We start from the raw sequence: 23,889 nt of genomic DNA on the forward strand, positions 1-23,889 counted from the left end.
ACATAGCAGTCGGAGCCTAACAAAAATGATTTTACAGTTTTAAAATAAATGAAAAATATGCCGACCAAATAATTTATTACAATCACGTGCCCGATACCCTTAACACGTCCCTTCTGTGTTACGGCCTCGCCTAAAGATCATTTAAAAAACAGGATGAGTATTAAAATACTTGATAAGAAACTTCTCTATTGGGATCAAATACATAAACATCATAAGGCTAATCAAACGAAATCGAGGGATGTCGTTAATTACCCAAAACACACTACATGTAATTTTTCCACTAAACCCATTTTCAACAATCACCCCTTTAAAGTGATTCACACGTGTAACTATTACCACATGAAAATTAACATCCGTCTTTACTAATTATCTATGGCTAGTTACCCAATTCACACAACGTGTAGCCCTTACTTTGGTAACCATTTTCTACAATCACTTCCTAGAGTGACCACTAGTGACTGGTTACCCGATTCACAGAGCGTGTAACCCTTATCACAACTTCCTTAATCGTCAAACATAATATGCATGCATTATGTCCAAAAACATTTATTTTCATGACAAAAAATAAATAATGCCACACAACTCACATCGAAAGCAGTAGGTAGGGTAACTAGTTTCTTTCTTTTGACTATCCCAAAGCTGGCCGTTGGTACTCCGCATCTTCACGGAGAATTCAATTTCACCGAGTCCATGTCTATTTTCATGATCAACATACATCATATCATACAACATGCCATCATACAATAACAAACATATTCAACCCATTTTTTTAAATAAAAAAGAAAAAACAGAACATTTAAATTTCAATAGAAAGAGAACATATTCAACCCAACTGTTATGTTATCATTGAGGAAGTGCTCCTATGTGATGTCCCACGTTGGTTGGGAACGAGAACGAAACACCCTTTATAAGGGTGTGGATACCTTTCCCTAACAGATGCGTTTTAAAGCCTAAAGCGTTGAGGAGAAACCCAAAAAGACAATATCTGCTAGAAGTGGGCATTTGCGGTTACATCCTACGTTCTCCTAGTTAAGGGCAATTAGCACAATGACACTATTCTGACTTGGGACAAGCAGAAGAAGGGAGGACTCGAAGCTAAGTCAAGTACATAGGTTTGGAATCATTAAATGGACCTTATTTTCTTCCATGCATAACCCAAACGAGGAATAAAAGCAAGTCATATGTGATTCATCCACAAAACTGGAAGTGACAATGCATCAATAGCGTACTGATCAGGATAGAAATGGGCACTGGAGTTTCACCCTAAATGGTCAAGCTCCATTTTTCAAGACCATGCCAAATATTCTCAACCAATATAACATTCATATGCATAAGAAAATGAGCACTATCAACCCAATTTTGTAGTAGTTCATTATGCAGTTGAAGTTCATTTGAGACTTACCCACAATACAACCCAACTCTCTAGGACTTCATTTGATGACACTTAGCAGTTGACCATATAAACCACAGCCCCAGCCCATAACCTGCGCCTACAGCTCCGGCGACAACAATGGCTGAGCTTGCTAATCTTAAAGGCGGAGAGGATTGAGCAAAGAACAGGAGGTGGGACAAGGAAGTTCGGAGGGTAAAGGGATTCATTTCTCCCTCGTATGACGAAGGTCCATGCTAGATACGCCAGTTTAACAAAATCGGGCTTCAACCACCACTACGGACTAAGTTGACCTCAATTATGGGCGAACGTGGGCTTAAACTAAGGAGCCGATTTGAACTCGGCCACCACTGTGGGCCGATTTGGGCCTCTACTGTACGCCGGCAGATTTGGGCCTCAACTGTGGGACGGCCGATTTGGCAGGGCCTCCACATCGGCCGGCTGGTTGAGGCTGGGCCTCCACAGTCGGCCGATTTGGGCTGTGCCTCCACTATGGGCCGGCCGATTTGGGCTTCAAATGTGGGCCGTTTGGGCCTCCACTATAGCCCGTTTGGACTTCTACTGTGGGGCGGCCAATGTGGGCTTCCACTGTGGGACGATTTTGGGCTTCCACTATGGGCCGATTTCGGCCTCACTATGGGTCGGCCGATTTGGGCTTCAACTGTCGGCCGATTTGGGCCTCCACTGTGGGCCAGACAATTTGGGCCTCCACTGTGGCCGGTTGATTTGGGCTTCCACTATGAGCCCAATTTGGTATTCCACTGTGGGCCGATTAGGGCTTCCACTATCGGCCAATTCGGGTTTCCACTGTGGGCCAGCCGTTTTGGGCCACCATTCTGGGCCGGCCGATTTCGGCTTCCACTATGGGCCGGTTTGGGCCTCCACTGTGGGCCGGCCGATTTGGGCTTCCACTATGGGCCGATTTGGGCTTCCACTATGCGCCGATTTGGGCTTCCACTATGGGGCTGATTTCGGCTTCCACTATGCGCCTATTTGGGCTTCCACTATGGAGCCGATTTGCGCTGGGCCTCCACTGTACGCCGGCAGATTTGGGCCTCAACTGTGGGCCGGCCGATTTGGGCCTCAACTGTGGGCCGGCATGTTTGGGCTGGGCCTCCACATTCGGCCGATTTGGGCTGTGCCTCTACTGTGGGCCGACCGATTTGGGCTTCCACAGTCGGCCGATTTGAACTGGGCCTCCACTGTGGCCCGATTTGGCCTTCCCACTATGGGCCGATTTGGGCCTCCATTGCGAGCCGACCGATTTTTGGGCTCCCACTGTGGGCGGATTCGGCCTCCACTATGGGCCGATTTGGGCTTCCACTATGGGCCGACTTTGGGCGACCACTGTGGGCCTGCCGATTTGGGCTTTCACTGTGGGCCGATTTTTAACTGGGCCTCTCCTGTGGGCCGATTTAGGCTGGGCCACCAATGTGGGCCGATTTGGGCCTCCACTATGGGCTGAATTGGGCCTCAACTGTGGGCCAGCCTATTTGGACTTCCACTGTGTGCCGATTTGGGCTCCAACTGTGGGCCGATTTGAGCTCCCACTGTAGGCCGCCCAATTTGGGCTCCACTATGGGCCGATTTGGGCTTTTACTGTGGGCCGGTAGATTTGGGCTTCCACTGTGGGCCGACCGATTTGGGCTTCCATTTTGTGCCTATTTGGGCTTTCACTATGGGCCCAATTTGTGTTCCACTGTGAGCCGAATTGGGCTTCTACTGTGGGCCGAATTGGGTTTCCATTGTGGGCCGAATTGGGCTTCCACTATGGGCCTATTTGAACGGGCCTCCATTATGGGCCGATTTGGGCTCACACTATGGGTCCATTTGGGCTCCCACTATGGGCGGATTTGGGCTTCCATTGTGGGCCGATTTGGGCTCCCACTAATGGTCCATTTCGGTTTCCGCTATGGGCCAATTTGGGCTTCCACTATGGGCCTATTTCGGCTTCCACTATGGGCCAATTTGGGCTTCCACTATGGACCGATTTGGGCTTCAACTATGGGCTAATTTGGGCTTTCATTATTGGTCAATTTGGGCATCCATTATGGGCTAATTTGGGGTTCTATTATGGGCCTTCTTGGGCTTCAACTATGGGCCAATTTGTGCTTCCTTTATGGGTGACTTTGGGCTTCCACTATGGGCCGGCTAATTTGGGCTTGAACTATGGGCCATTTTTGGCTTTCATTATGGGTCAATTTGGACTTCCACTCTGGGCCTTTTTGGGCTTCCACTATGGAGCCGATTTGGGTTTTGTAACTTTTAATAGGATCTGGTGTGTTTTTGTATTGGGCTTCATAGGCATCGCGATCCACCAAAAGTAGTAGTCGTTAAAGGTAAAACATGGCGGCTTAGATACTGCTCCAACTCCACACAGCGCGAAGATTGGATGCCATGGCAGTCTCTTCTCTGCGATTCCCGCTTTCCCCATGGGCAAACAAAACTTCATTTCCATGCTTCCGTTTTCCCTACCCTAATTTCGTTTCGTGGACCTCTCGTCTGAGTCCTAGACTGCTGTGCTGTTCCTCATCTTCTACTGCTTCCACCGATGCTCTTTCCACTCAGTGCGCCCCAGACCAGCTCCGGAAATGGGAAGCTTTTCGGAAGAAGAAGGTCGTTATGCGGATTGGCTATGTTGGGACTGATTATAGAGGTCTCATTTGATATTACTCTCTGGTTCTCTTGACGACCCTTTTGTGAATCCTTGACCAGTTCATTAATTCTTGAGTTTAAAAAATGCAGGGCTGCAAATGCAACGCGAGCAATCATCACATCCAAGTGAGCTTTTTTCATCATTTCTTTTTACATCATTTACATAATGTCATGAAAATTCCTGTCGGGGATTGGCAATGACATCCGCCGGATGTTCTGTTGCTGTCCTTGATTTGCATACTTTCGTAGTGAATGTGATGGTGGTTGCTCAATTACTTACTTAGCCAAGTGTAAAGTACAACAACTATTTATAACAATTTAGTTCACAGTGACTAACAGAAACAGTTGAAATTCACTGACCAATTGTGATATGAACCAAGACATCGATCATGCAATATAAACTTACAAATGAGTTATGGTATTTCACTAAGGTTACATTTACATCATGGCTAATTATGACCATAAAGTATACATAGTAGTCATAAGATATGAAAGTTACAACTCTTGAAAGGCTTCATAGAAGGTTATGGGTTTTCATTTTGAGGCTATATAAAGCCATGTATGTTATCTTTGCAAGGGAGATTTGGAAAATGTAGTAAAAACAGCATTTTCGCTTTGTTTTAGCCTGGGGCTAAGTTTCTTTGCAATTCTATTAAGTCTAGATTGCATGTTTAGAATCATTCAAGTTTGACATGATCGACCTTGCTTGTGGAGTGACTCGAATCTCAATCAAGTGTTCTTGCCTTGAGATATCTGATTTGCCTTGGGATATCTGATCAACAAGGTAATCTGAATTTTATTTTCCCTTGGAGTGATTCCTTATCATTAGCGCTAAGTGTTCTTACCTTTCCTAAGTCGAGGGATAAGTTTCTTTGTAATTCTATGTAGTTTAGGTTGCATGTTTAGAATCATTCAAGCGTGATCCGAATCTCAGACAAGTGTTCTTGCCTTGAGATATTTGATATCCGAATCTCATTGATAAAGCATTCATGGTTCAAGCTATCTATTGCAACTAGCGCTCGAAACCTTGGAACTTATTATCAGACGTTCCTATGATGTACTGACAGATTGGATTCCATGTATTTCAGACAATGTAATCTAAGAGGCAAGTTTTCAAGGGGAACTTTGTAACATGCTTGCTGTTACATGATTTGGGAGAACTAGAGATGCGTGGCAGAATAGTTACTGCTAAAAGAGTACATAAAAAGGACATGTATCAGCAACACTAATGCCATTAAACTTTGTCAGCGATAATGAAGTGATGCACGCACCATGCATTAGTTACTAACTACAATAAATTTAAAATATAACTGCAGACTGAACCAACAGAAATAGTTGAGCTTAATATGCATTCAGCTGATCAATATCTGATTAAATACACTTAACTTCTTAACCAACCTTGATATATTGTTTTATGTATATTAATCTCATAGGATCTGTCGTAGATTTCCATTTATTTTATTGGATAAGCATTTCTTTGTCTTTCAATGTTTCTTTTACCATTAAAAAATGTTAAGTGCCCATGTTGGTTATGATAATAAGAAATTAACCTCGTACAGTTCAAAGTACCCAGCTAATGCATGGATGGAATGTCCTAAAGCATTACAGTTTTAATGTGTAGCAATTGAACAAGAATTGGAAGCTGCAATATATAAAGCTGGTGGAATTCGTGAAAGTAACTATGGAGATCTGAACAAAATCTCATGGGCAAGGAGTAGTCGAACTGATAAAGGAGTAAATATCCTGAATGTCTTTGTTGCATCTCATTTTATGACTTTTGTAATCTTATTGGTTGTTTTGATTTGTTTTTTCTTTCTCTTTCATTTTCAAGGTTCATTCCTTGGCTACAACAATAACCTTAAAAATGGAAATCCCTGATAGTGCATGGATGGGCGACCCTTGTGGTATTTTGCTTGCTAATTACATCAACTTTTATCTTCCTGAAAATATCAGGGTTTTTGGCATTGTACCTTCACAGAGGTAAGTGCTCTTTTTTTTTTTTCTTTTTTTTTGGGTGCTTTGAAGTGAGTAAATGAAGTTTCAGCGTTAGCATGATGCGTTTGTATGTTTTTACTACAATGTGGTAACTTTACATCATTTTTTTCACTTGTCAAGGAGCTTTGATCCTAGAAGGGAGTGTGATGTTCGGAAGTATACTTATCTCCTCCCTGCTAAGCTTATTGGAATTGAAAGTAAGCTCACAACTACTGAAATTGATTATCACATCTCAGAATTTAAGGATATATTAAATTCGTTTCAGGTAGGTTTTTATCTCCTTCATTTAGTTACATAAAGATCAGTTTGTACCTCCCTTCACTGCAAGATACATGATTTGTTATTATTTGATAGTCTAGTGCTGTTATTTGGAAGACAATTGTATGGCGTTGAAGAACATAGGTGGATTCTTTTTGCGTACAGGGGGAGCACCCTTTTCATAACTATACAATACGTTCCAAGTATAGAACAAGGATTCGAACCAACCAATCTCCAGGATATGTCCACAAGTCAGGAGATGGGGTATCATCTAGTGATTTGTCGAACTCTGAGTTTGAGGAAAGTGATGGAGAAAACGATATTTTTGTTGGAGGAATCAAGGAACCAAATCAACATTCTCCAAGCTTAAGTGGTAGTTATGAGAATACATTTGAAGTATGCAGTAAACTTGGAAATGGATCAGAGCTTCCACAGGGTGTTCGTGCAAGATGGCTTCATGAGCCAGATGAGAAAGATCGTATAGGCGCCTCACACTTCAGAAAAATCCTATACTGTTCTTGTGGGAAGCTGGAAACATCTCTTGGATATGATTTCGTTGAGATCTCCATCTGGGGAGAATCTTTCATGTTGCATCAAGTTAGTCTTTCTCTAACTTTGTTTTCTTTGGTGCGTAATTTGTTCTTATTTCCGTTGTCCATGTCTACTTCATTTATTCTTATTTCCGTTGGCAGCTCTGTCGCTTAGATTTGGGTGGTTTTCCGTTCTAACACCTCTTGTAGCTTAGGTCATGATTCTGGTCACATGGGAGCCAAAACTTAGTATATAACTGTTCTTTTGTCCCCCACTCGATAATTTCTTGTCAGCCTTATTTCATTTTTGAACTGTTTTGCCCCTTTGGAAATCAATGCTCAGTGGCCTAGTGGGGTTTTTCTGTGCTAGTAGTCCTTCAAATAAAATTAAGAAATAGTCTTTATAAGCTTGACTTGTTCAATATCTATCATCATAACCTTCATTTACTCCCCAAGGTTCATAACTCATAGGATCATCTTACACCATTAGACATGTCTGGTTTAATTTTTTTGCACTTGATCCATTCCTATTCGAAATCAATTTGCATGAAATTAAATTCTAAGATGATAGGAACCAGTTAATAATTTGATGGTCCCTGAGCATTGATGGACAGAAGATATGAGTTTATGGGTTCAAGCTTTATGAGCTTGACCTGTTCAATATCTACCATCATAACCTTCATTTACTCCCTGAGGTTTATAATTCATAGGAATAGCTCACAAGACATGTCTAGGTTAACTTTTCTGCACTTGACTATTGCTATTCAAAACTAATTCTTATTATCTGGATAGAAGGTGGAAGTAGAATCTCTATCCAGACAAGAGAAAGTAGAATTTGTTTGAAAAGCTTTTGCTTCTCTGTCAGAGATTAAACCAGGTTAGGAATCACTACCGTACAATTATATGATTTTGTCCACTTTGAGCATAAGCTCTCATGGTTTTGCCTTGGACGTCTCCATATGGTCTCATACCAATAGAGATATATTTCTTACTTATAAACCCATGATCAGTCCCTAAATTAGCCAACGTGGGACTCCCTCCAAACAATCCTCAACAAACCATTCCGTTGGGGTCAAAGCCTCAAGAAGAAACTCAGAATCTTATGAACAAATGGTGTATGGAGAGGCACTAACATGAACCATAAAGTTATCTACTCTTATCTTGAGGTGGAGGTTCGAACCCATATTTCCACGTTTATCGTACTCGAAAGTGGTAAGAAATGGAAGGCATTATTGCTGGTTTAGGACTTGGAAGGAGATATGGGAAGTGGCAAGGTGGCGTCCTTTTTATACTTTTTGAGTCGTTATATGATACTTTAAGGATGAAGTTGGCTCCATCAGAAATTAGTATTTGTTAGTTAATGTTGTACTTTTAAATCAAAGGGCTATTCTCATGCTGCTTTTATTACACCCTGGGCAGATTCGAAAGATGGTAGGCACAGCCATTGCCGTGAAGCGGAAACTGCTCCCAAGAGATATCATAGCATTGTCACTGAGCAAGTTCTCTAGAATAGTTCTGCCCATTGCTCCAGCTGAAGTCTTAGTCCTAAGAGGGAACAGGTTTTCCAACAGAAAACGACCAGGAGCTCCAAAGAGGCCCGACTTGCTCACATTAAACGAATCCCACGACATTGTCAAGTCAGTGAATGAATTCTACAGATCGGCGATATTACCCGAGGTAACTAACTTTCTAGACATAGAAAGACCCCCATGGAAAGAATGGGTGGAGAAATTGGACAAGTACACAAGCATTCCCAATGAACAATTGGAGGAAGTTAGGAATGCTTGGAAGGCATGGACAGGAAAAGGTAGATTGTCTTGATGTGTTGTTTGTGTGCCTCTCTTTTGTTGGAAGTAGGCAAAAACTTAAAGAGTATTGAAGAGGATGGGAGGCAGTTGAGTTATTGATGGTACAAATTATGGGAATTGAGCGTTGAATGGATGTGGTCTGCGGCCACCCACCAGCCGCGTGGGGGCGTTTAATAGCTCAGCATCAACTGCAGACAACCCACTCCGGCACTCGGCATTCGGCGGCATTCAGCACCACCATAAGGGAGTGTGCCTGCATTCAATGTAAACGGCTTAAAAGGCGTAATATATAGGTGAGCCTTTGACAAGGCTGTACTGACGTTGATTTAACTTAATTTTTAGATTTTTATTTCAGGTTTTGGACTTTTATTTCATTTGTGTTCTTAAATCTTTGTTAATAAATGATTAGAGCTTCCTCTGGGACTTCATCCCAACGATCCTCCCTTCGAACAAAGTACACTATAAGCCTCTCCTGAGGTGTATGGAGCTCTCGAATAGCCTTCCCTTAATCAAGGCTCGACTCCTTTCTCTTGAGCCTTTGAACAAAATACATCATTTGTTCGACACTTTAGTCACTTTTGACTACACCTTTAAGGCTCACAATTCTTTGTTCGATATTTGAGGATTTTATTGTCATGGCTAAGTTTAGGGCATGACTTTGGTACCGGTTGTTAGGAATCATGGATCTCCACAATAGTATGATATTGTCCACCTTGAGCATAAGTCCTTGTGGCTTTGCTTTGGAGTGCCCCACGAGATCGCATAAGCCCTTATGGCTTTGCTTTGGACTGCCCCACGAGATCGCATAAGCCCTTATGGCTTTGCTTTGGACTGCCCCACGAGATCGCATAAGCCCTTATGGCTTTGATTTGGACTACCCAACGAGATCGCATAAGTCCTTATGACTTTGCTTTGGACTGCCCCACAAGATCTCAACCCAATAGAGATACTATGAATTCAACAATCCAACGTAAGTTCAGAAACTTTTTCCGACCACAAATTTGAACATGTTTCGTGGGTTATTTGAACACGTTTGACAAGGTGGGTGCTGCGTCAGCATGAGCTTATATTTACATCAGCCCAAAACGGCGTCGTCCCAATCAAATCTTTAGCAGATGGGCGTCGTAAATGCAAAGGATGGCCCACGTAAGTTTATTGATGCGGGACGCATTTGACTTCCATTCCCGGGAGCGGAAGCTTGAATTCAGGGTCTTATTTTCACTTAAATTACGAATTTAGTCGGGTTTATTTCCAATATCAACCTTTAAAATAGATTGTGCTTAATAAATATTTTATTTTTAGAAATTACATAATAAGTCCCTGGAAATGTCTAATATTAAGTTGAATATGTTCTGTATTTATTTGTTAGTCCCACAAATGGTAGTGTAGGATAGGACAGTTTGGAGATGTAATAAAATAGAATTAAAGAAATGAGGTTATGTTTAGGTAAACATTAAATAAATGTATAAAAATTAGTGATGGAGGTTTGGACAACCGTTTGAGCTTCAATTTCTCACTCTTTCTCAAATATAAAACGTCTTCATCGTTAATTCTTTTCCTAATTTAGTTCAACTTTCAAACCACCCCCTACCTTTGTAAACTAAAAAAATTTGAACTTCCTCCGTTTTTATGTAAATATATTAGGTAAATTACAAGTTACCACTTTTTACTCTCACCAGATATATTCATTGTATGCGCAGGTTAGTGGGGACTGGCTAAGGAGAGGCAGGTTAGTGGGGACTGGCTAAGGAGAGGATTGAGGCCAAGAACGAGATTATATTATATGTCCCTGTTTTGCTCCATTTAATATAAATATTTATATATTTAATATAAATATATAAATATATTTTGAACAATTATAAATACTAATTTAAAAAAGACTAGAAGTGGGATCCCTCAAAAATAAATGAAATTTTTTGAATAGGTGGCAATGAAAAATTTTGCATGAAATAGGTGGCGGGGATGGAGAAGACAGTTAAGATTGTTGGGAGTGAGTACCACATTGCTAATTTAAGCATAGGTGGCGGATATGAAGACGAGTAGACTGTTAAGATTGTTGGGAGTCAGTCCTTTAGGGAATGATCATGGGTTTATAAGTAAACGAGTATCTTCGTTGGTATGAAGCCTTTTAGGGATGTCCAAAGCAAAAGCCACGATAGCTTATGCTCAAAGTATAGGGATGTCCAAAGCAAAGTCACGTTAGCTTATGCTCAAAATGAACAATATCATATCATTCATATCATTGTCCTAACAGAGAAGCACTTGATCTCTAAGATTCAGAAAACATTTCTAATATGTCCTCTAATTCTCAAATTTAAGTTTAATATGAATTTAAATTTTAAAAATATCGTATAGGGTCACTAAATCCATAAATTTTAAAAAATATGGAATAAAATTAAAATTATTTTTTTGAAATTTTTCTTAGAATTTAAATGGTTTTCAAATTTTGATTTAAAGAAGAAGAAGAAATTGAGTCAATTTCATTTCTTTGAAAATAGACAATCTATGGAACCCGAAACCACAAAGTACAACGTCCAAATATATTAGCGTGTCAAACTAAGAAAACTTAAAAGAGTCGAGTGGTATTATACAAAAAACAAAAAGCCGTACAGCCTTGTTCTACGTAGAGCCCTGCGCCATCGGCGACTTGGTTGTAGAGTAGAAGCTTCTAGTACGAGCGAACAAAAGCAGAGCCAGCAGAGTCCCCAATGAACACAAGCAACCCCATATCATAAAAGTGGTTCTGTAGCACTCAACTCCGATGCATTTCCCGGTGTCACCCGTCGCTTGCTTCCGGTAAAGATAAGCCGCCATGTACCCAAAAAGAAACGACCCAAAAGGTATATTCGCAACCACCACGTTGTGGTTTATTGAAAAATTATTGGCCCCAAATAGCTCGCTGGTTGTGGACACGGAAATCGAAGTAATTGCGCCCGTACACACTGCAATTACGGCGGTGCTCACGCACAGAATCAGATCCGTCGGCCCCGAAAGAAGGAAGAAGAACCCCCCGCACATTGCCCCCATCAATGCCACCAGCCAACCCGGCTTCGATTTCATCATCTTCCTCCTGCGCCATTTATAAAACCACCCAAATTTCGTCATACATATTACATACCCACCCACAAGAAGCTTGTTTTAGAACACATTGATTTTACCTCGACAAAAAATGGTCCAGAAGCGACGGCATTAGGCGCCCAAAGAAGCCGAACGAAGACGACAGCGACACCAACGACGACACACTCTCGCTTCCCCACGACTCCGCTATTTGCCCCAAATTGTTTAAAAACGCCAATCCCAAAGTTGCACCAAAAAAGTAAACACCAACATACAACCAAAAGTTCACTCTTTTCAGCATTTCCATCGCTCCGATCTCCTCCATTGCCTCATCGCCGCCGTCTCTGTTCAATTTCGCCTCATTTTCCGGTCGGATTCTCGTATCTTCTTCCATTGTAGAGTGATAAACCCTTCTCTCTTTTCCTTCTCTTACTGACTTCTTCACACTCTCTACCACCGGAACCACCACCGGAAGGAGCAGGAACACCAAAATCCCGACCAGCCCACTCAATGGCGACAACATTCTAGAAATCGACCCAACGCTTGTAACCACCGCAAAAACGCCGGTGGCTATGGTTATCACAAAAATTACAAAAAACCCAACTTCCAAATTTCCTTTCTCTTCCACCAATTCGACAATTCTAGCCATTGGACACACCAAAACACAAACACCCAACGGAAAAACAGAGTTGGACAGAAGGAATGTCTCGGCTGTTTTGTCAGATCGTTTCGAGAATATTAACCCGACAATATCCGTATAGATCTTGGCGCTTAATCCTTGGTAACTGGTTGATATCCCCACCGCCACTTGGCGATTTGAGGGAAAATTTCTAATGGCGACGATGTAACAGACAGTGTTGATCCAGCAGATGCTGTTTCCAGCGAGGACAGAGAGGAAGAAGATGAGGCAATAAGAAGGGGAGTGGAATTGGTTGGTGATGAAGAGGTACTGGACGCCGTAGCCGACAAGGCCAAGACAAGAGCCGATGATGAGAAGGGACCAAAGGGGTAAATAGTTAGCAGCGAGGCCAGAGACACAGGCGAAGAGCTTGCCGGCGTCGGAGGCGAATGCGAGGTTGTTGAGTTGGAATTGGGAGATGGAAAGGTGGTGCTTGAGTGGGGACGAGTAAGAGGGGAAGTTGAAATTGGTGCCGTTGATGGACTGAAGCCATATGATTCCGAGGAGGCTGAGCCATTGAAAGACAGAGGAAGGCATGACACAGAGCACGCACGCTCTGTAGTTGTAGTCAGATACAAGGGAGGTAATTAATTTGGATGATTTGGTTGAGGAATGAATGTTATTTATGGAAATGAGAATCGGTGGTGGTGTGGTCATTAAAATGTGGTGCATTACAGACCACCACCTTGACACAGTCATGGAGTGATTTGCATGGGTGTCCCAACCCTGATTAAATCTCCCTCCCTCAAAGGGGTGAATGGATGTTTTCATCCTACACTTCCCTAAATACAACAAATTACGTACTCACCTACGCTTCATATTACTAAAAACAATAATTATAAAAAATAAGTTTCTTTTTCTAGAAACCTCATTTTCCTTCTTCCAAAGAAACATGTACGCATTTATATTATAATAATTAATTTATATTAGGATTTGATTTTAGATATCCATTAATATTTGATATATTATAATAATTAATTTATATTAGGATTTGATTTTAGATATCCATTAATATTTGATATTTTATGTTAGGATTTGATTAACAGTATTAGTTAGTTTATGTTTATATTTATATTTTTACGTTAAGATTTGATTAACGGTATTAGTTAGTTTATATTTTCCTCCTATTTTTAGGTATAAATTGGTAGCTGTGAACAGAATAAATCCATTACCAAGAATAGAATAATGAAATAGATTATATTTGTGAGAAGTGCAAAATCGTATGGATAGGATCCTCATTGTGCATCTTGATCAATTGGATCATAAGCTTTTATAGATGTGTTTCCGAGTATTCCTTTAACATTTTGTCCCAGAGAAAGAGTTCCTCTAATTCTCTAACTTTTTTTGTAATTCTGCTTTCTTGAATATCATTAAAAAAAAAAAAAAATAGGATGGACCAGTATTCCACCAATTAAATAAAAAAGAGATCCACGGGCAAAAATCTCACCTCTATCTCTCATTCTTAACAGACTTACTTCTATCTCTCATTCTTAACCTAACTGGAAAGGAAAAGGAAAGGAAAAGTACAATACTACGGTAAACAACATATTGATTATAACATATCATAATATACACAATAATATTTCATAAACAAAACATAATCATAATTATTATTTAATATAATAATAATAATAATACTAGTTTAATCGAGAGATTCTCATTCAAAATAAAATTTAACGGTGGTGTTAAATAAATATATTTAATTATTTAATTTTCTAGAATATTTATAATTACTTTAATGATATAAACAAAAGTGAGGTATAAATATAAAATTTTGTGAGGGACATTTTTAACTCCCAACGTCAGGTTCTTGAATTTTGGAGAAATAAGGGTTGAGTTGGTGGAAGGAAAAGAATATGGGCCACGATCCTGACCTTTATTTACTTCCCTACCACTTCATTAATTAATGCCATCAAATGTTTACTTCAAATCACCTAAACAAAGTGGGTGGAAACCTTGAGAGGTAGTCCGAAGATGACAATATTTGCTAGCGGTGTAACAACGTTGACCCTTTTCGAATGGACAAATTACAACATTAAAAATTAAATTGTCAAATAAACATTCCTAATGTTTTTATTAAATTTATATTAAATCTGGATTGGAAATATAGATTCAAAACTTCTTCTACGAATTCATTTTGACATCGATCAAACTTAGTACCAACTTAAACATGAGAGTATAAGTAGTCATGCATAATAGTTTACGTAAAAAAAAGTTGATAGGTCATCCCAACGGATGGTCAGAGCTTAGCTCACCTCGAAATTTATGTCGGTTAATACGTCACGTAGTACAAAATCGTGCATCAACATTAATCATAAAATATTGTGGCTTTGGTAACTAAAATGTGGTGCAATATAAGCCATTTACATTCAACATTAATGGGTGATTTACATGGGTGTAGGTATATTAAATTTTGGTAAAGTAATAATAATTAACTTTTTGTGAATTTGTTGATTTCTGTAGGGTTTTCTCATTGAAACATCCCACAGTATGACGCTTAATTATTGCTCAATTAATAAAAATATCACTAATTTCACATTTATTTCAATAATATTTTTAAACTTTTATAAATTTTAATAATATTTAATTGTATTCCCCTCTAAAAAAAATATTCTAATTTTTATTAATATTCTTAATTTTTTAATAAAAGTATAAAAATATCCTTAAAACTTAAAATAATAATAATAATAATAATAATCAATTTCAAATTCATTCAACTTTTTGTTATTATTATTATTATCTTTTTGTGAATATTTTTTAAATATTGTACTTTATATTAATTGTAATGGTAATTTAAATATGTATTAATAGAAGTTTTTGAAAATAAAAGGGTATTTTAAAATTTTTCTTTTGGTAAAAATTTAATATAAATGATGTTTATGAAAATTTAAGGCAATCTTTTAAATTATTAACAATACTTTGTTAACAAATTTTAAAAAATATAAGGGTGATATTGAAACTTTTAAAAATTCGTATGATGTGAAAGTTAGCATTTTTATGAAACCGGTTGAAAAATGATAGCAAACTCTAAGTGTATAAGGTGTAAAACAAAGTGTGTGGGAAAAGGAGATAAGCAAATCAAAGAAAAGGGTGATTTGAATCGAGCGTGGACATTGTGAGGCTGTTTTAGAGTGGAGCCTTAAATACTCAACAAATGATACCCAAAAACAGAACATAGCCATAATCCCAGGACTCTCTTGAAAAAGGCTTCGTCTTTGACATCACCCTATGCGTAACATTTCCCATAAATACTTCTTTATATATTATTTAATTTTGTGTTTAATATTTGGCAAACATGGATGTAATTTAACTAAAAAGAAAATTTAACTATCAATTTTTAACTTCTTTTAAATATATATACATATAATTTCTACTCAAATCAACGTCACTTAGGTCAAGAAGAACTGTATCAAATATTATCACGTAAAGATAGGTTATGTGAATCTTTAGAACTTCAGGACATAATTGTACTAGTTTTTTCAAAGTTAATAGCGCACCTTGATTGACTCATCAAAGTGACACCTCAGCGAAGCGAGACGTAATAAATAAAGATCATAAGTTTATGTAAACATATTTACATAAAATATCAATGCCGTACAAGAACAATACTCATTCCAATAATAATCGAGTCACGGAGAAGCTTTATTTTTTCTGTTTTGATTTTAGCATGATCACAAGGGGGTGAACGCCTTGCACTGCGTGCAGTGGGGCAAGTGCCTGATTGAAGTCGCTCGCCCCAGCTGGTTACAAGGCGCACAGGCCTCAGGTTGCCTCGCCTCTCACCATAGGCGAGCGCTTGGGTCACCTCAACGACAGTAAGTTGACAACTGCACCGCAGCAACTTATTGGTATTATGAATTCTGCTATGCCTAAAAAACTAAATTTTATATGCTCATTTGTACAATCTTTTATGTTTTTCAAATCTCGGTTTCTAAAAAATAAAATAATATCAAGTAGAAAACTAATACAAATATGTGGTTCCGAAAAGATATCCAACCCACTACGCACATGGAGATAAATCATGGTCCCTTGTTTTGTCCATTGTTCTTGTGAGATCCTACATCGGTTGGAGAGGAAAACGAAACATTTTTTTATAAAGATGTGAAAACTTCTCTATACCAGACGCATTTTAAAAACCTTGAGAGAAAAATCCAAAGAGGACAATATCTGCTAGTTGTGGGTTTAGACTGTTACAAATGGTATTAGGGCTAGACACCGAACAGTGTGCCAGTGAAGACGTTGAGCCACAAAAGGGGGTGGACACCGGACGGTGTGTCAGCGAGGACACTAGCCCCGAAGGGGGTGAATTGTGAGATCCCACATCGGTTGAAGGAAACAAAACGTTCTTTATCTTGGGGTGATTTGTGAGATCCCACATCGGTTGGAGAAGGAAACAAAACATTCTTTATCTTGGGGTGAATTGTAAGATCCCACATCGGTTGAAGAAGGAAACAAAACATTCTTTATAAGAGTGTGGAAAACTCTCCCTAGCAAACACGTTTTAAAAAACTAGAAAGGAAGTCTAAAAGGAAAAGTTCAAAGAGGACAATATCTGCTAGCGGTGGGTTGAGGCTATTACAGTTCTCATACTAGGAGTTCTCATACTAGGAGCGTACAGGAGAAATTTCAGACGCCTTTAACTAGTTTGTAGGAATCCAGACCTGAAGACTCTCCAAAGTTTGTTGGGTCCCTCTAATTAACAAGTCTAGTTCATCTAGTATCATTAAGTCAATACCGCCTTCTTTATTTTATGAGATTTTACAACGTTAAGACAGCTAACTCCTTAAAACTCTTATTTCCTCTGATATCCAAATTGGGGCATAATCTAAATCCTTGACCAAACAAAGCTTTTGTAAAGATTCCTTTTTCTGTTTATATTACATTCTTAATTTTAATTAGTTTCTTTTCAAAATAAAAACAATATAAGCATACCTGTGGTAGTACTGGAAATTGGAAAACAGAAGCCGCTTCATCTAGACTATAGCAAGGGAAATTAACACGTGCACCTAGAGGAACATCTGGCAAGTCTTGAAGCACCAACCATCATGCCATCCTGCATCATAGACCTAAAATAAAAGCTTTTACCTGCAAAGAAAAAAAAAAAACTAAGCCTGCAAAAGAGAGCCCAAGGGATGCCAATCAAGAAGAATAAAACTTATGGAATAGTTAGAAAAAGACTTTGTCATCAACTCCCAAAGAGAAACATAGAACCTGAAGGAAGGACGTCACAAGGACTCCTCTCAACTCCTCTTTAAGGTTCTATTGTTCTTCTCCTCCCAAAGACCCCATAACAAAGCACGAACCACGGCTTGCCACAGGAACCTGCCCCTCTCTCAAAACAATGGATGGAGAAGGAACTCCTAGTGTCTAGTTAATTGAATACAAAACACGTCAATAAAAACCTCCAAATAGATCGAGCAAAAGAACATCTTCAAAGAATATGATCCAGGTTTTCCTCCTCCAAAACAGTATTAAAAATTAACACTGGTTGAAAATTTGAACCAACCAAGCAGGGTAAGTATGAAAATATGCTAGACTCAAGAGGCGGCGACAGTCCTTGGGCTGTGTGCACAAAGAGAACAAGAAAGGACTCAACCCTAGCCACCCACCATACCCCTCTCTTGCTCTCTCTTGAGTCTAGGGTATTTTCATACTCACCCTATTTTAAAATGATTTTCAGGTAAGGGCAAGACTGTATCATAGAAATGACGAGCAGGGTGGAAATGACGATCATGAGACAACTTAGAGTTTTATGTTCTAATTTATTATTTAAGACGCTTCCCCATTTAACTGATTTTACTATTTTAAGTTTGGTTTGAACATCCCTAGTTTATGGGAACTAGGAAATTCAGAAACGTTATCGTTTTCTTTAATTACCTTATTGTGAAACTATTTAGTTAAATGACATGTTTTTAAATTATTTAGAAGGGGGTACCCAAGCATGACTTTTTCTGGTAAATTATCTTTAGCATGTTTGCATGTATTTTAAATTATAATTTTTTTGTTGTTAAGTGACGACACCGACCACTACATGTGCAGAAAGTCCGGTCATTACATTAACTGTCTAATATTTTCGCTTTCTATAGTTATCCTCCCCCACTGTAAATTGGGAAGGTATCTAATAGAAAGGAGAAGAGAAAGCTATCTGTTATTTTTTAGTCCCGAACATTTAACCAGAAAAATAAATAAAAGAAATGAGGGACATAAGTTTCACAGCAAAAATTAAAATTTTCAGGCCATGGAATCCATACAAGCTACAAAAAGGATGGAAGACAACGATATGAATAGAAGACAACGAAATGAATCAAACAAGTTCTTAGTACTGACCATTGCAAGTTCTCTAGCAACGTATTGGCGGAGTAGAACGAACAGTCACTGGTTCTTCATACTCACTGAACGTAAACCAGTTGTCATTCTGTACAAGAAGTAACAATTATTATTGCGATTAAAATTAATTTTGGAAGATTTAATTCATCCAAGAAACTTACTATTAGAAATCAAAAAAAGGGTAGATTTAGATTTGTGCCTCACTTGATCAATAGCAATGAGCACAGGAATATCTTTCACAAGCGATAGTTCTTTTCTTAAACGAACAACCACCCCAACAGCCGCATGAGTGTGCTTGATTCCAGTATCAATTAAGTCATATATACAGTTGAACCCACAGGCATCCTCATGCAATCAGCCCCTTTCACCATCCCAACGCCAATGCCCTCTGTCAACGGTATAGGTTCAGAAATTTGACTTAGCCATAGCAATTGACATCAGTTGGAGAGGGGAACGAACTATTCTTTATAAGGGTGTGGAAATCTCTCCCTAATAAACGCGATTGAAAAGGGAGAGCTCAAAGAGGACAATGTAAAGTGAATGGGTCACTGTTTCATATTATCCACAGTCCTCACATGATCTCCTGAAAGCTTATCACAAGACAGTAAACACTTGGCATAAAACATTAACCAGCCAGCAACCCTAAGCAATCATGATCATGAGAGACCGTTTCCCTTGTTAAGATTCCAAACATGGTTAGAGAGATTTAACTTTTGTCAATAGAATTAGGAAATATACCAATAAACTACATGTCTAAATCTGATGCACATACAAGGTTCGAGAGTTAAAAAGACCAAAAATAAAATAATAAAAACATGAGTTAGCGATCCAAACGACTTCAGATACGTACTTGAATTAGAAATAATTGCCTGCATCCTTGCGAGTGAGCTGTGAGAGTGAAGATGCGGAGGTAAAGAGAGGGCGACCATATGTGCCAACATCGAATGAGGGATCATCATCAGAAAGCGCCGCATCTAATTCGTCTGAAGCAGCAGCGGAGGCGGAGGGATCATCGGCGGCTTTAGCGTCGGCCTTGGACTTGCCCTTCTTAACGGTGGATTTGGTGGTCTTAGCTGAGTAATTTGAAACAAGAGATAGGGTAGGAGAAGGATTTCGATTGCAGAGGTGGTGCTTAGAGGCAGCGCTGATGCTCTAAAAAATTGACCTCAAAGTTTTCCGGCGCTCGGAAATGAGAATGAAGATGAACGCGAGGTTTCGGGTTTCGCCGGACTCTGAAGAGCGCGCCCACTGCTAACAGCCTAACACGGCGCCAAGCAGATGGGGTAAAAGTTGCTATATTTCTATGTTTCGGGGATAGAATGGTACTTTTGCTAGTTGAGAAAGGCCTCAGCCCAATGAAATTGTGATTCTTGTTGGGCCATTTAGGCCTCAGCCCAAGGAAACTTTGGAGTACGATCTAGAGCCTTTTGCTTGATAAGGCTCTATTCTGCTTCCGACAAGTTTCCTTCTCACTGCGCATTCGGAAAACCAGATTTCTGTCCGTTGCTCCGTGATTCTCTGTAAGCCGAAGGCCCTGAACGTGAACCACCATGTTATCGGGCGATATACCACCTAACCAGAGCATATACATCAAGAATCTCAATGAGGAGGTCAAGAAAGAAGGTGATTCACTCTTTGCTTTTTGCTTAACCCTACTCTATCCCGTGTAAATGTGATTTCTTCTTATCCATTAGTCGACAACGAATAATTGAAGTGATTTGCGGGACATTTTAAGTTCGTCATTTCGCCTTCGTCTCTCAAAATTCATGCCACACAGAAATGATATTTTGGCAAAGTTTGGTTTGTTTTTAATACAGTAAATTATATTTCTGATGATGCACACAGTAATCACTCGAGAATGTACAACTATCATAGTTAGAATTTGGTTGTTAGGGTGAAGGAATTGATATCTTGAAATTTTAGTTTGGATTTGGAGACGGCTACTTGCTTTACTCATTCCCGTAGCATATGGGATTTTGATTACTGATTTGGTTGCTTAGTTTCCACCGATATTACATCACATGATGTGGAGTGGGTGATTTGAACCTACGTTCTTTTAGTGTTCAGATTTGATGGTATACTAATTTTCTCCCCATTGGACAGAATTGAAGAGATCCCTTTATGCTTTGTTTTCTCATTATGGAAGGATTCTCGACGTTGTTGCCTTGAAGACACCGAGGCTTCGAGGGCAGGCATGGGTTGCATTTAGTGAAGTGACTGCAGCTAGCAATGCTGTGCGGCAGATGCAAAACTTCCCATTCTATGATAAACCTATGGTTGGTCTTTAGCTTATCACATTTTCTGAACTTGCTTTTCATAGTCTTTGTGGCATTTCATCCACTGAATCCTGATTGTGCTTCAATGAGTGTTGCATGGAGAGCGGTCTCTATACATAATAACACTCAATATTTTGCCGGTTCAGCTGCCTTGCATGCCCTAAATAATGTTTTAACCTTTTGGACATATGCGTCTATCTATTGGCTATGTGCCTTTTTTGAGCATTTTGAGGTCCCTCTTTGTAAATCCTGTATGTTAACATATCTTCTGTCAACGAGGGCCATCTATCATGAATTACATGCTTTTTTACTACTTTAAATGTTGCCACTGAATCTTTGATCTCTGTTGTAATTTGAACAAAAGGAATTCTTCTCATTTTTCTAACTTGGGTATAATAAAAGGCTTAGAGGAAATGAGTTCAATCCATGATGGTCACCTACCTAGGAAATATCCTACGAGTTTTCTTGGCACCCAAAATGTTATAGAGTTAGACGATGTAAGTTGAGGTGCACGCAAGCTAGGCTGCACACTCATAAATATCAAAAAAGAAAAAAGAAAAAAGAAAAAAAGAACATGACTGGAGATGTATCCACGATTCTTTTTGGAAGAAACAAGTTTTACTATAATCTCTTTTAGTTTTAAACTTCAGTTATCTTTGTTTCATCTTGGAAATTTTTGCATCTTCATTTTGCTCATTCATACAACTTATTCTAATGGTTATTATAGTAATGACTTTCTGTTGCCCATCTCAAAAATATGAAGATGACTTTCGTTGTTTCTTTTGCAGAGAATTCAATATGCCAAAACCAAATCAGATTGTATTGCTAAAGCTGACGGAAGCTTTGTGCCAAGGGAGAAGAAAAAGAAGCTTGTGGAAAAAGGTGATTTTTACTATATATGTACTCTTTGTTTTGAATTTCTTTGGTGGACATAATCTTTAAGTTAAACATATGGCTTTTTGAGTTGATGGACATAACCTCTCATTTTCTTATTGCATTGGTTTTAAAAGACCTTTAGGGTTTTAAACTGATTTGTGTTTCCTATTATCTCTTAATTTGCTTATCCAGCTGAAAGAAAGCAACGCACTGAAGATGCACACCAATCTTCCATGCCCAATGGAACAACTGCTGAGAATGGTGGTTCAAATGTATGTTTCTTTTCAATCTTGTTTTATTTTTTGTGATGTAAAATGTTTAGTTTCCTTCTTCATATGAGCTGTTTCGTTTTATTGTTACTCTAGAAGTGGTCCAAGCATAAGTTGTATGGGTCTTTTTGGATGGTGTGGTTTGCTGGTTGATTGTTTTTTTCCTTGCATTTGTTGGAAAGACATTAATGTTTATTCGAATTGGATTCATTTCAGTGCCCCCTTAGATCAGCAACGTTAACCAACATTTATACATAATCAGTTTTTCTAAGCAAGCCTCTTCGTTGTGTCATTCATGCAGGCCACATTCCGTCACGCAAATCCTAGCACTGCAGAAGCTACTCCAAACAACATACTATTTATTGAGAATTTACCACATGAAACCTCTAGTATGATGTTGCAAGTTCTCTTCCAACAATATCCTGGATTCAGGGAGGTTCGAATGATTGAATCGAAGCCGGGCATTGCTTTTGTTGAGTTTGAAGATGATGTTCAATCCTCTATGGCGATGCAGGCTCTTCAAGGCTTTAAAATTGACCCCCAACATCCCATGGCTATCTCTTTTGCAAAGAAGTAACTCAAACTTTGTTCTACTGTTACTTTTATAGAATCCGCAGAAGGTTTATGTTAATGTCACAGCACGTAAATATGAGTCATGAGTTTTTATGTAAAGTTCAGATATCCTTCCCCTCCTTCCAGCGATAAAAGAGAATGAAAGCAAGAAAACATTTTCCTAAGAGCAGGAGGATATCAAACCATGGGACTCCATGAGTTTCGCCGGCTGTTCTAATTCCAGTTTCCAAGGATGGCAAGAAAATAGTTTATATTTGGTTGTCAAAAAGGAAACAGATAGAACTAATCAAAGCCTTTTATTTAACGTGGTCATGTACTCGTAGTAGTGGAAAGCTAGCTTTTCAAAAGAAAACAAGGAGCTGAAATTGAGGAGACAATGTTTGATTAGATTTTTGCATGAATATGTCGTCTTGGACAATGAAGTATTGATAATCATCTCTGTCGAAGACTCGGGAACAGTGCTGCTTGGTGCGTGTGTTTTCTTCCATGGTCGATTATGAGCAAGATTTGACCCAAATTTAGTTTGAAATTTGTCTTTTACCGGATCAACTGCGTAGCTATTGTTTGTTAGTATTATCATTAAAGGTTGCAACCTTGTTATTTTATTTCATAGGGATCAGTGATTCATCAAGTGCTGACTGCTGACTTTTCATCAAGGCTTCAGTACCACCAAAACTGACATGCCGTCTCTCTCTGGGCATCGCCATTCAGATACATCGACCACGCCGCCTGTGAGTTCTCTTGTCTTCTTCCTTCTACATGAAATACTGAAAAATATATATGATATGAAATATAAATATTAATTAGTTGAAAAAGTTATGGTTGTTTTCTTGTGTCTTATTATTTTGTTGCAAGCCCATCACAATAATCAAAACTACGTTGGTTTCCAACTGTCTTGTTTCCTTATTTTCTTGCTGTTGCAGTGTTTTTTATGTTTTCTTAATTGAAGGAATTCAGTAATGACAAAAGTAAAGATGTTGGTAGCAGGCGAATGGGACAATGAATGGATAAACCAGAATAATAGTCTCTAACCTTTGGGGGTTAGGAAGGAATGCTTCTCCACCTTTTTCTCTACTCTATTAAACTTTTTAAGAGTATTTTTAACATTCTTTTTTGAAAATTGTGAACATGGATTAGATCCTAGGGAATCTTTGACTCTGTGGTCTATGACTACAAAAAAAAAAAAAAAAAAAAAA

At 38.9% G+C, this 23,889-nt stretch overlaps 3 protein-coding genes and 1 long non-coding RNA gene across 6 annotated transcripts; 2 read left to right on the plus strand and 2 right to left on the minus strand.

The window, feature by feature from the left end:
• Nucleotides 1–3,727: 3,727 nt before the first annotated feature.
• On the plus strand, nucleotides 3,728–9,010 carry LOC111464888 (putative tRNA pseudouridine synthase). Its single transcript, XM_023109167.1, has 7 exons — nucleotides 3,728–4,046; nucleotides 4,136–4,171; nucleotides 5,667–5,779; nucleotides 5,877–6,025; nucleotides 6,161–6,305; nucleotides 6,464–6,895; nucleotides 8,248–9,010. Exons 1-7 carry the CDS (start codon nucleotides 3,788–3,790, stop codon nucleotides 8,647–8,649), a joined length of 1,536 nt encoding a protein of 511 aa, XP_022964935.1. The 5' UTR covers nucleotides 3,728–3,787; the 3' UTR covers nucleotides 8,650–9,010.
• A 2,087-nt stretch (nucleotides 9,011–11,097) lies between these two features.
• Nucleotides 11,098–13,095, minus strand: LOC111464885 (protein NUCLEAR FUSION DEFECTIVE 4-like). The gene is made up of 2 exons (XM_023109160.1): nucleotides 11,795–13,095; nucleotides 11,098–11,706 (listed from the first exon to the last, which is right to left on the minus strand). Exons 1-2 carry the CDS (start codon nucleotides 13,069–13,071, stop codon nucleotides 11,256–11,258), a joined length of 1,728 nt encoding a protein of 575 aa, XP_022964928.1. The 5' UTR covers nucleotides 13,072–13,095; the 3' UTR covers nucleotides 11,098–11,255.
• Nucleotides 13,096–15,779: 2,684 nt separating this feature from the next.
• LOC111464891 lies at nucleotides 15,780–18,944 on the minus strand. Of its 3 annotated transcripts, none has more exons than XR_002714105.1 (5): nucleotides 18,861–18,944; nucleotides 18,700–18,787; nucleotides 17,584–17,739; nucleotides 17,305–17,457; nucleotides 15,780–16,199 (listed from the first exon to the last, which is right to left on the minus strand). It is a non-coding gene; the product is annotated as an uncharacterized LOC111464891 (long non-coding RNA). The 3 variants fall into 3 exon arrangements; XR_002714107.1 differs by having other exon boundaries at nucleotides 17,305–17,483; XR_002714106.1 differs by lacking the exon at nucleotides 17,584–17,739.
• A 1,191-nt stretch (nucleotides 18,945–20,135) lies between these two features.
• On the plus strand, nucleotides 20,136–23,462 carry LOC111464890 (U2 small nuclear ribonucleoprotein B'' 2-like). Its single transcript, XM_023109171.1, has 5 exons — nucleotides 20,136–20,322; nucleotides 20,803–20,975; nucleotides 21,764–21,857; nucleotides 22,044–22,123; nucleotides 22,422–23,462. Exons 1-5 carry the CDS (start codon nucleotides 20,250–20,252, stop codon nucleotides 22,695–22,697), a joined length of 696 nt encoding a protein of 231 aa, XP_022964939.1. The 5' UTR covers nucleotides 20,136–20,249; the 3' UTR covers nucleotides 22,698–23,462.
• The last annotated feature ends 427 nt before the right edge of the window (nucleotides 23,463–23,889 follow it).

Source organism: Cucurbita moschata, unplaced genomic scaffold (assembly GCF_002738365.1).
Source record: "Cucurbita moschata cultivar Rifu unplaced genomic scaffold, Cmos_1.0 Cmo_Scf00031, whole genome shotgun sequence".
In the NCBI taxonomy this organism is placed as follows: domain Eukaryota; kingdom Viridiplantae; phylum Streptophyta; class Magnoliopsida; order Cucurbitales; family Cucurbitaceae; genus Cucurbita; species Cucurbita moschata.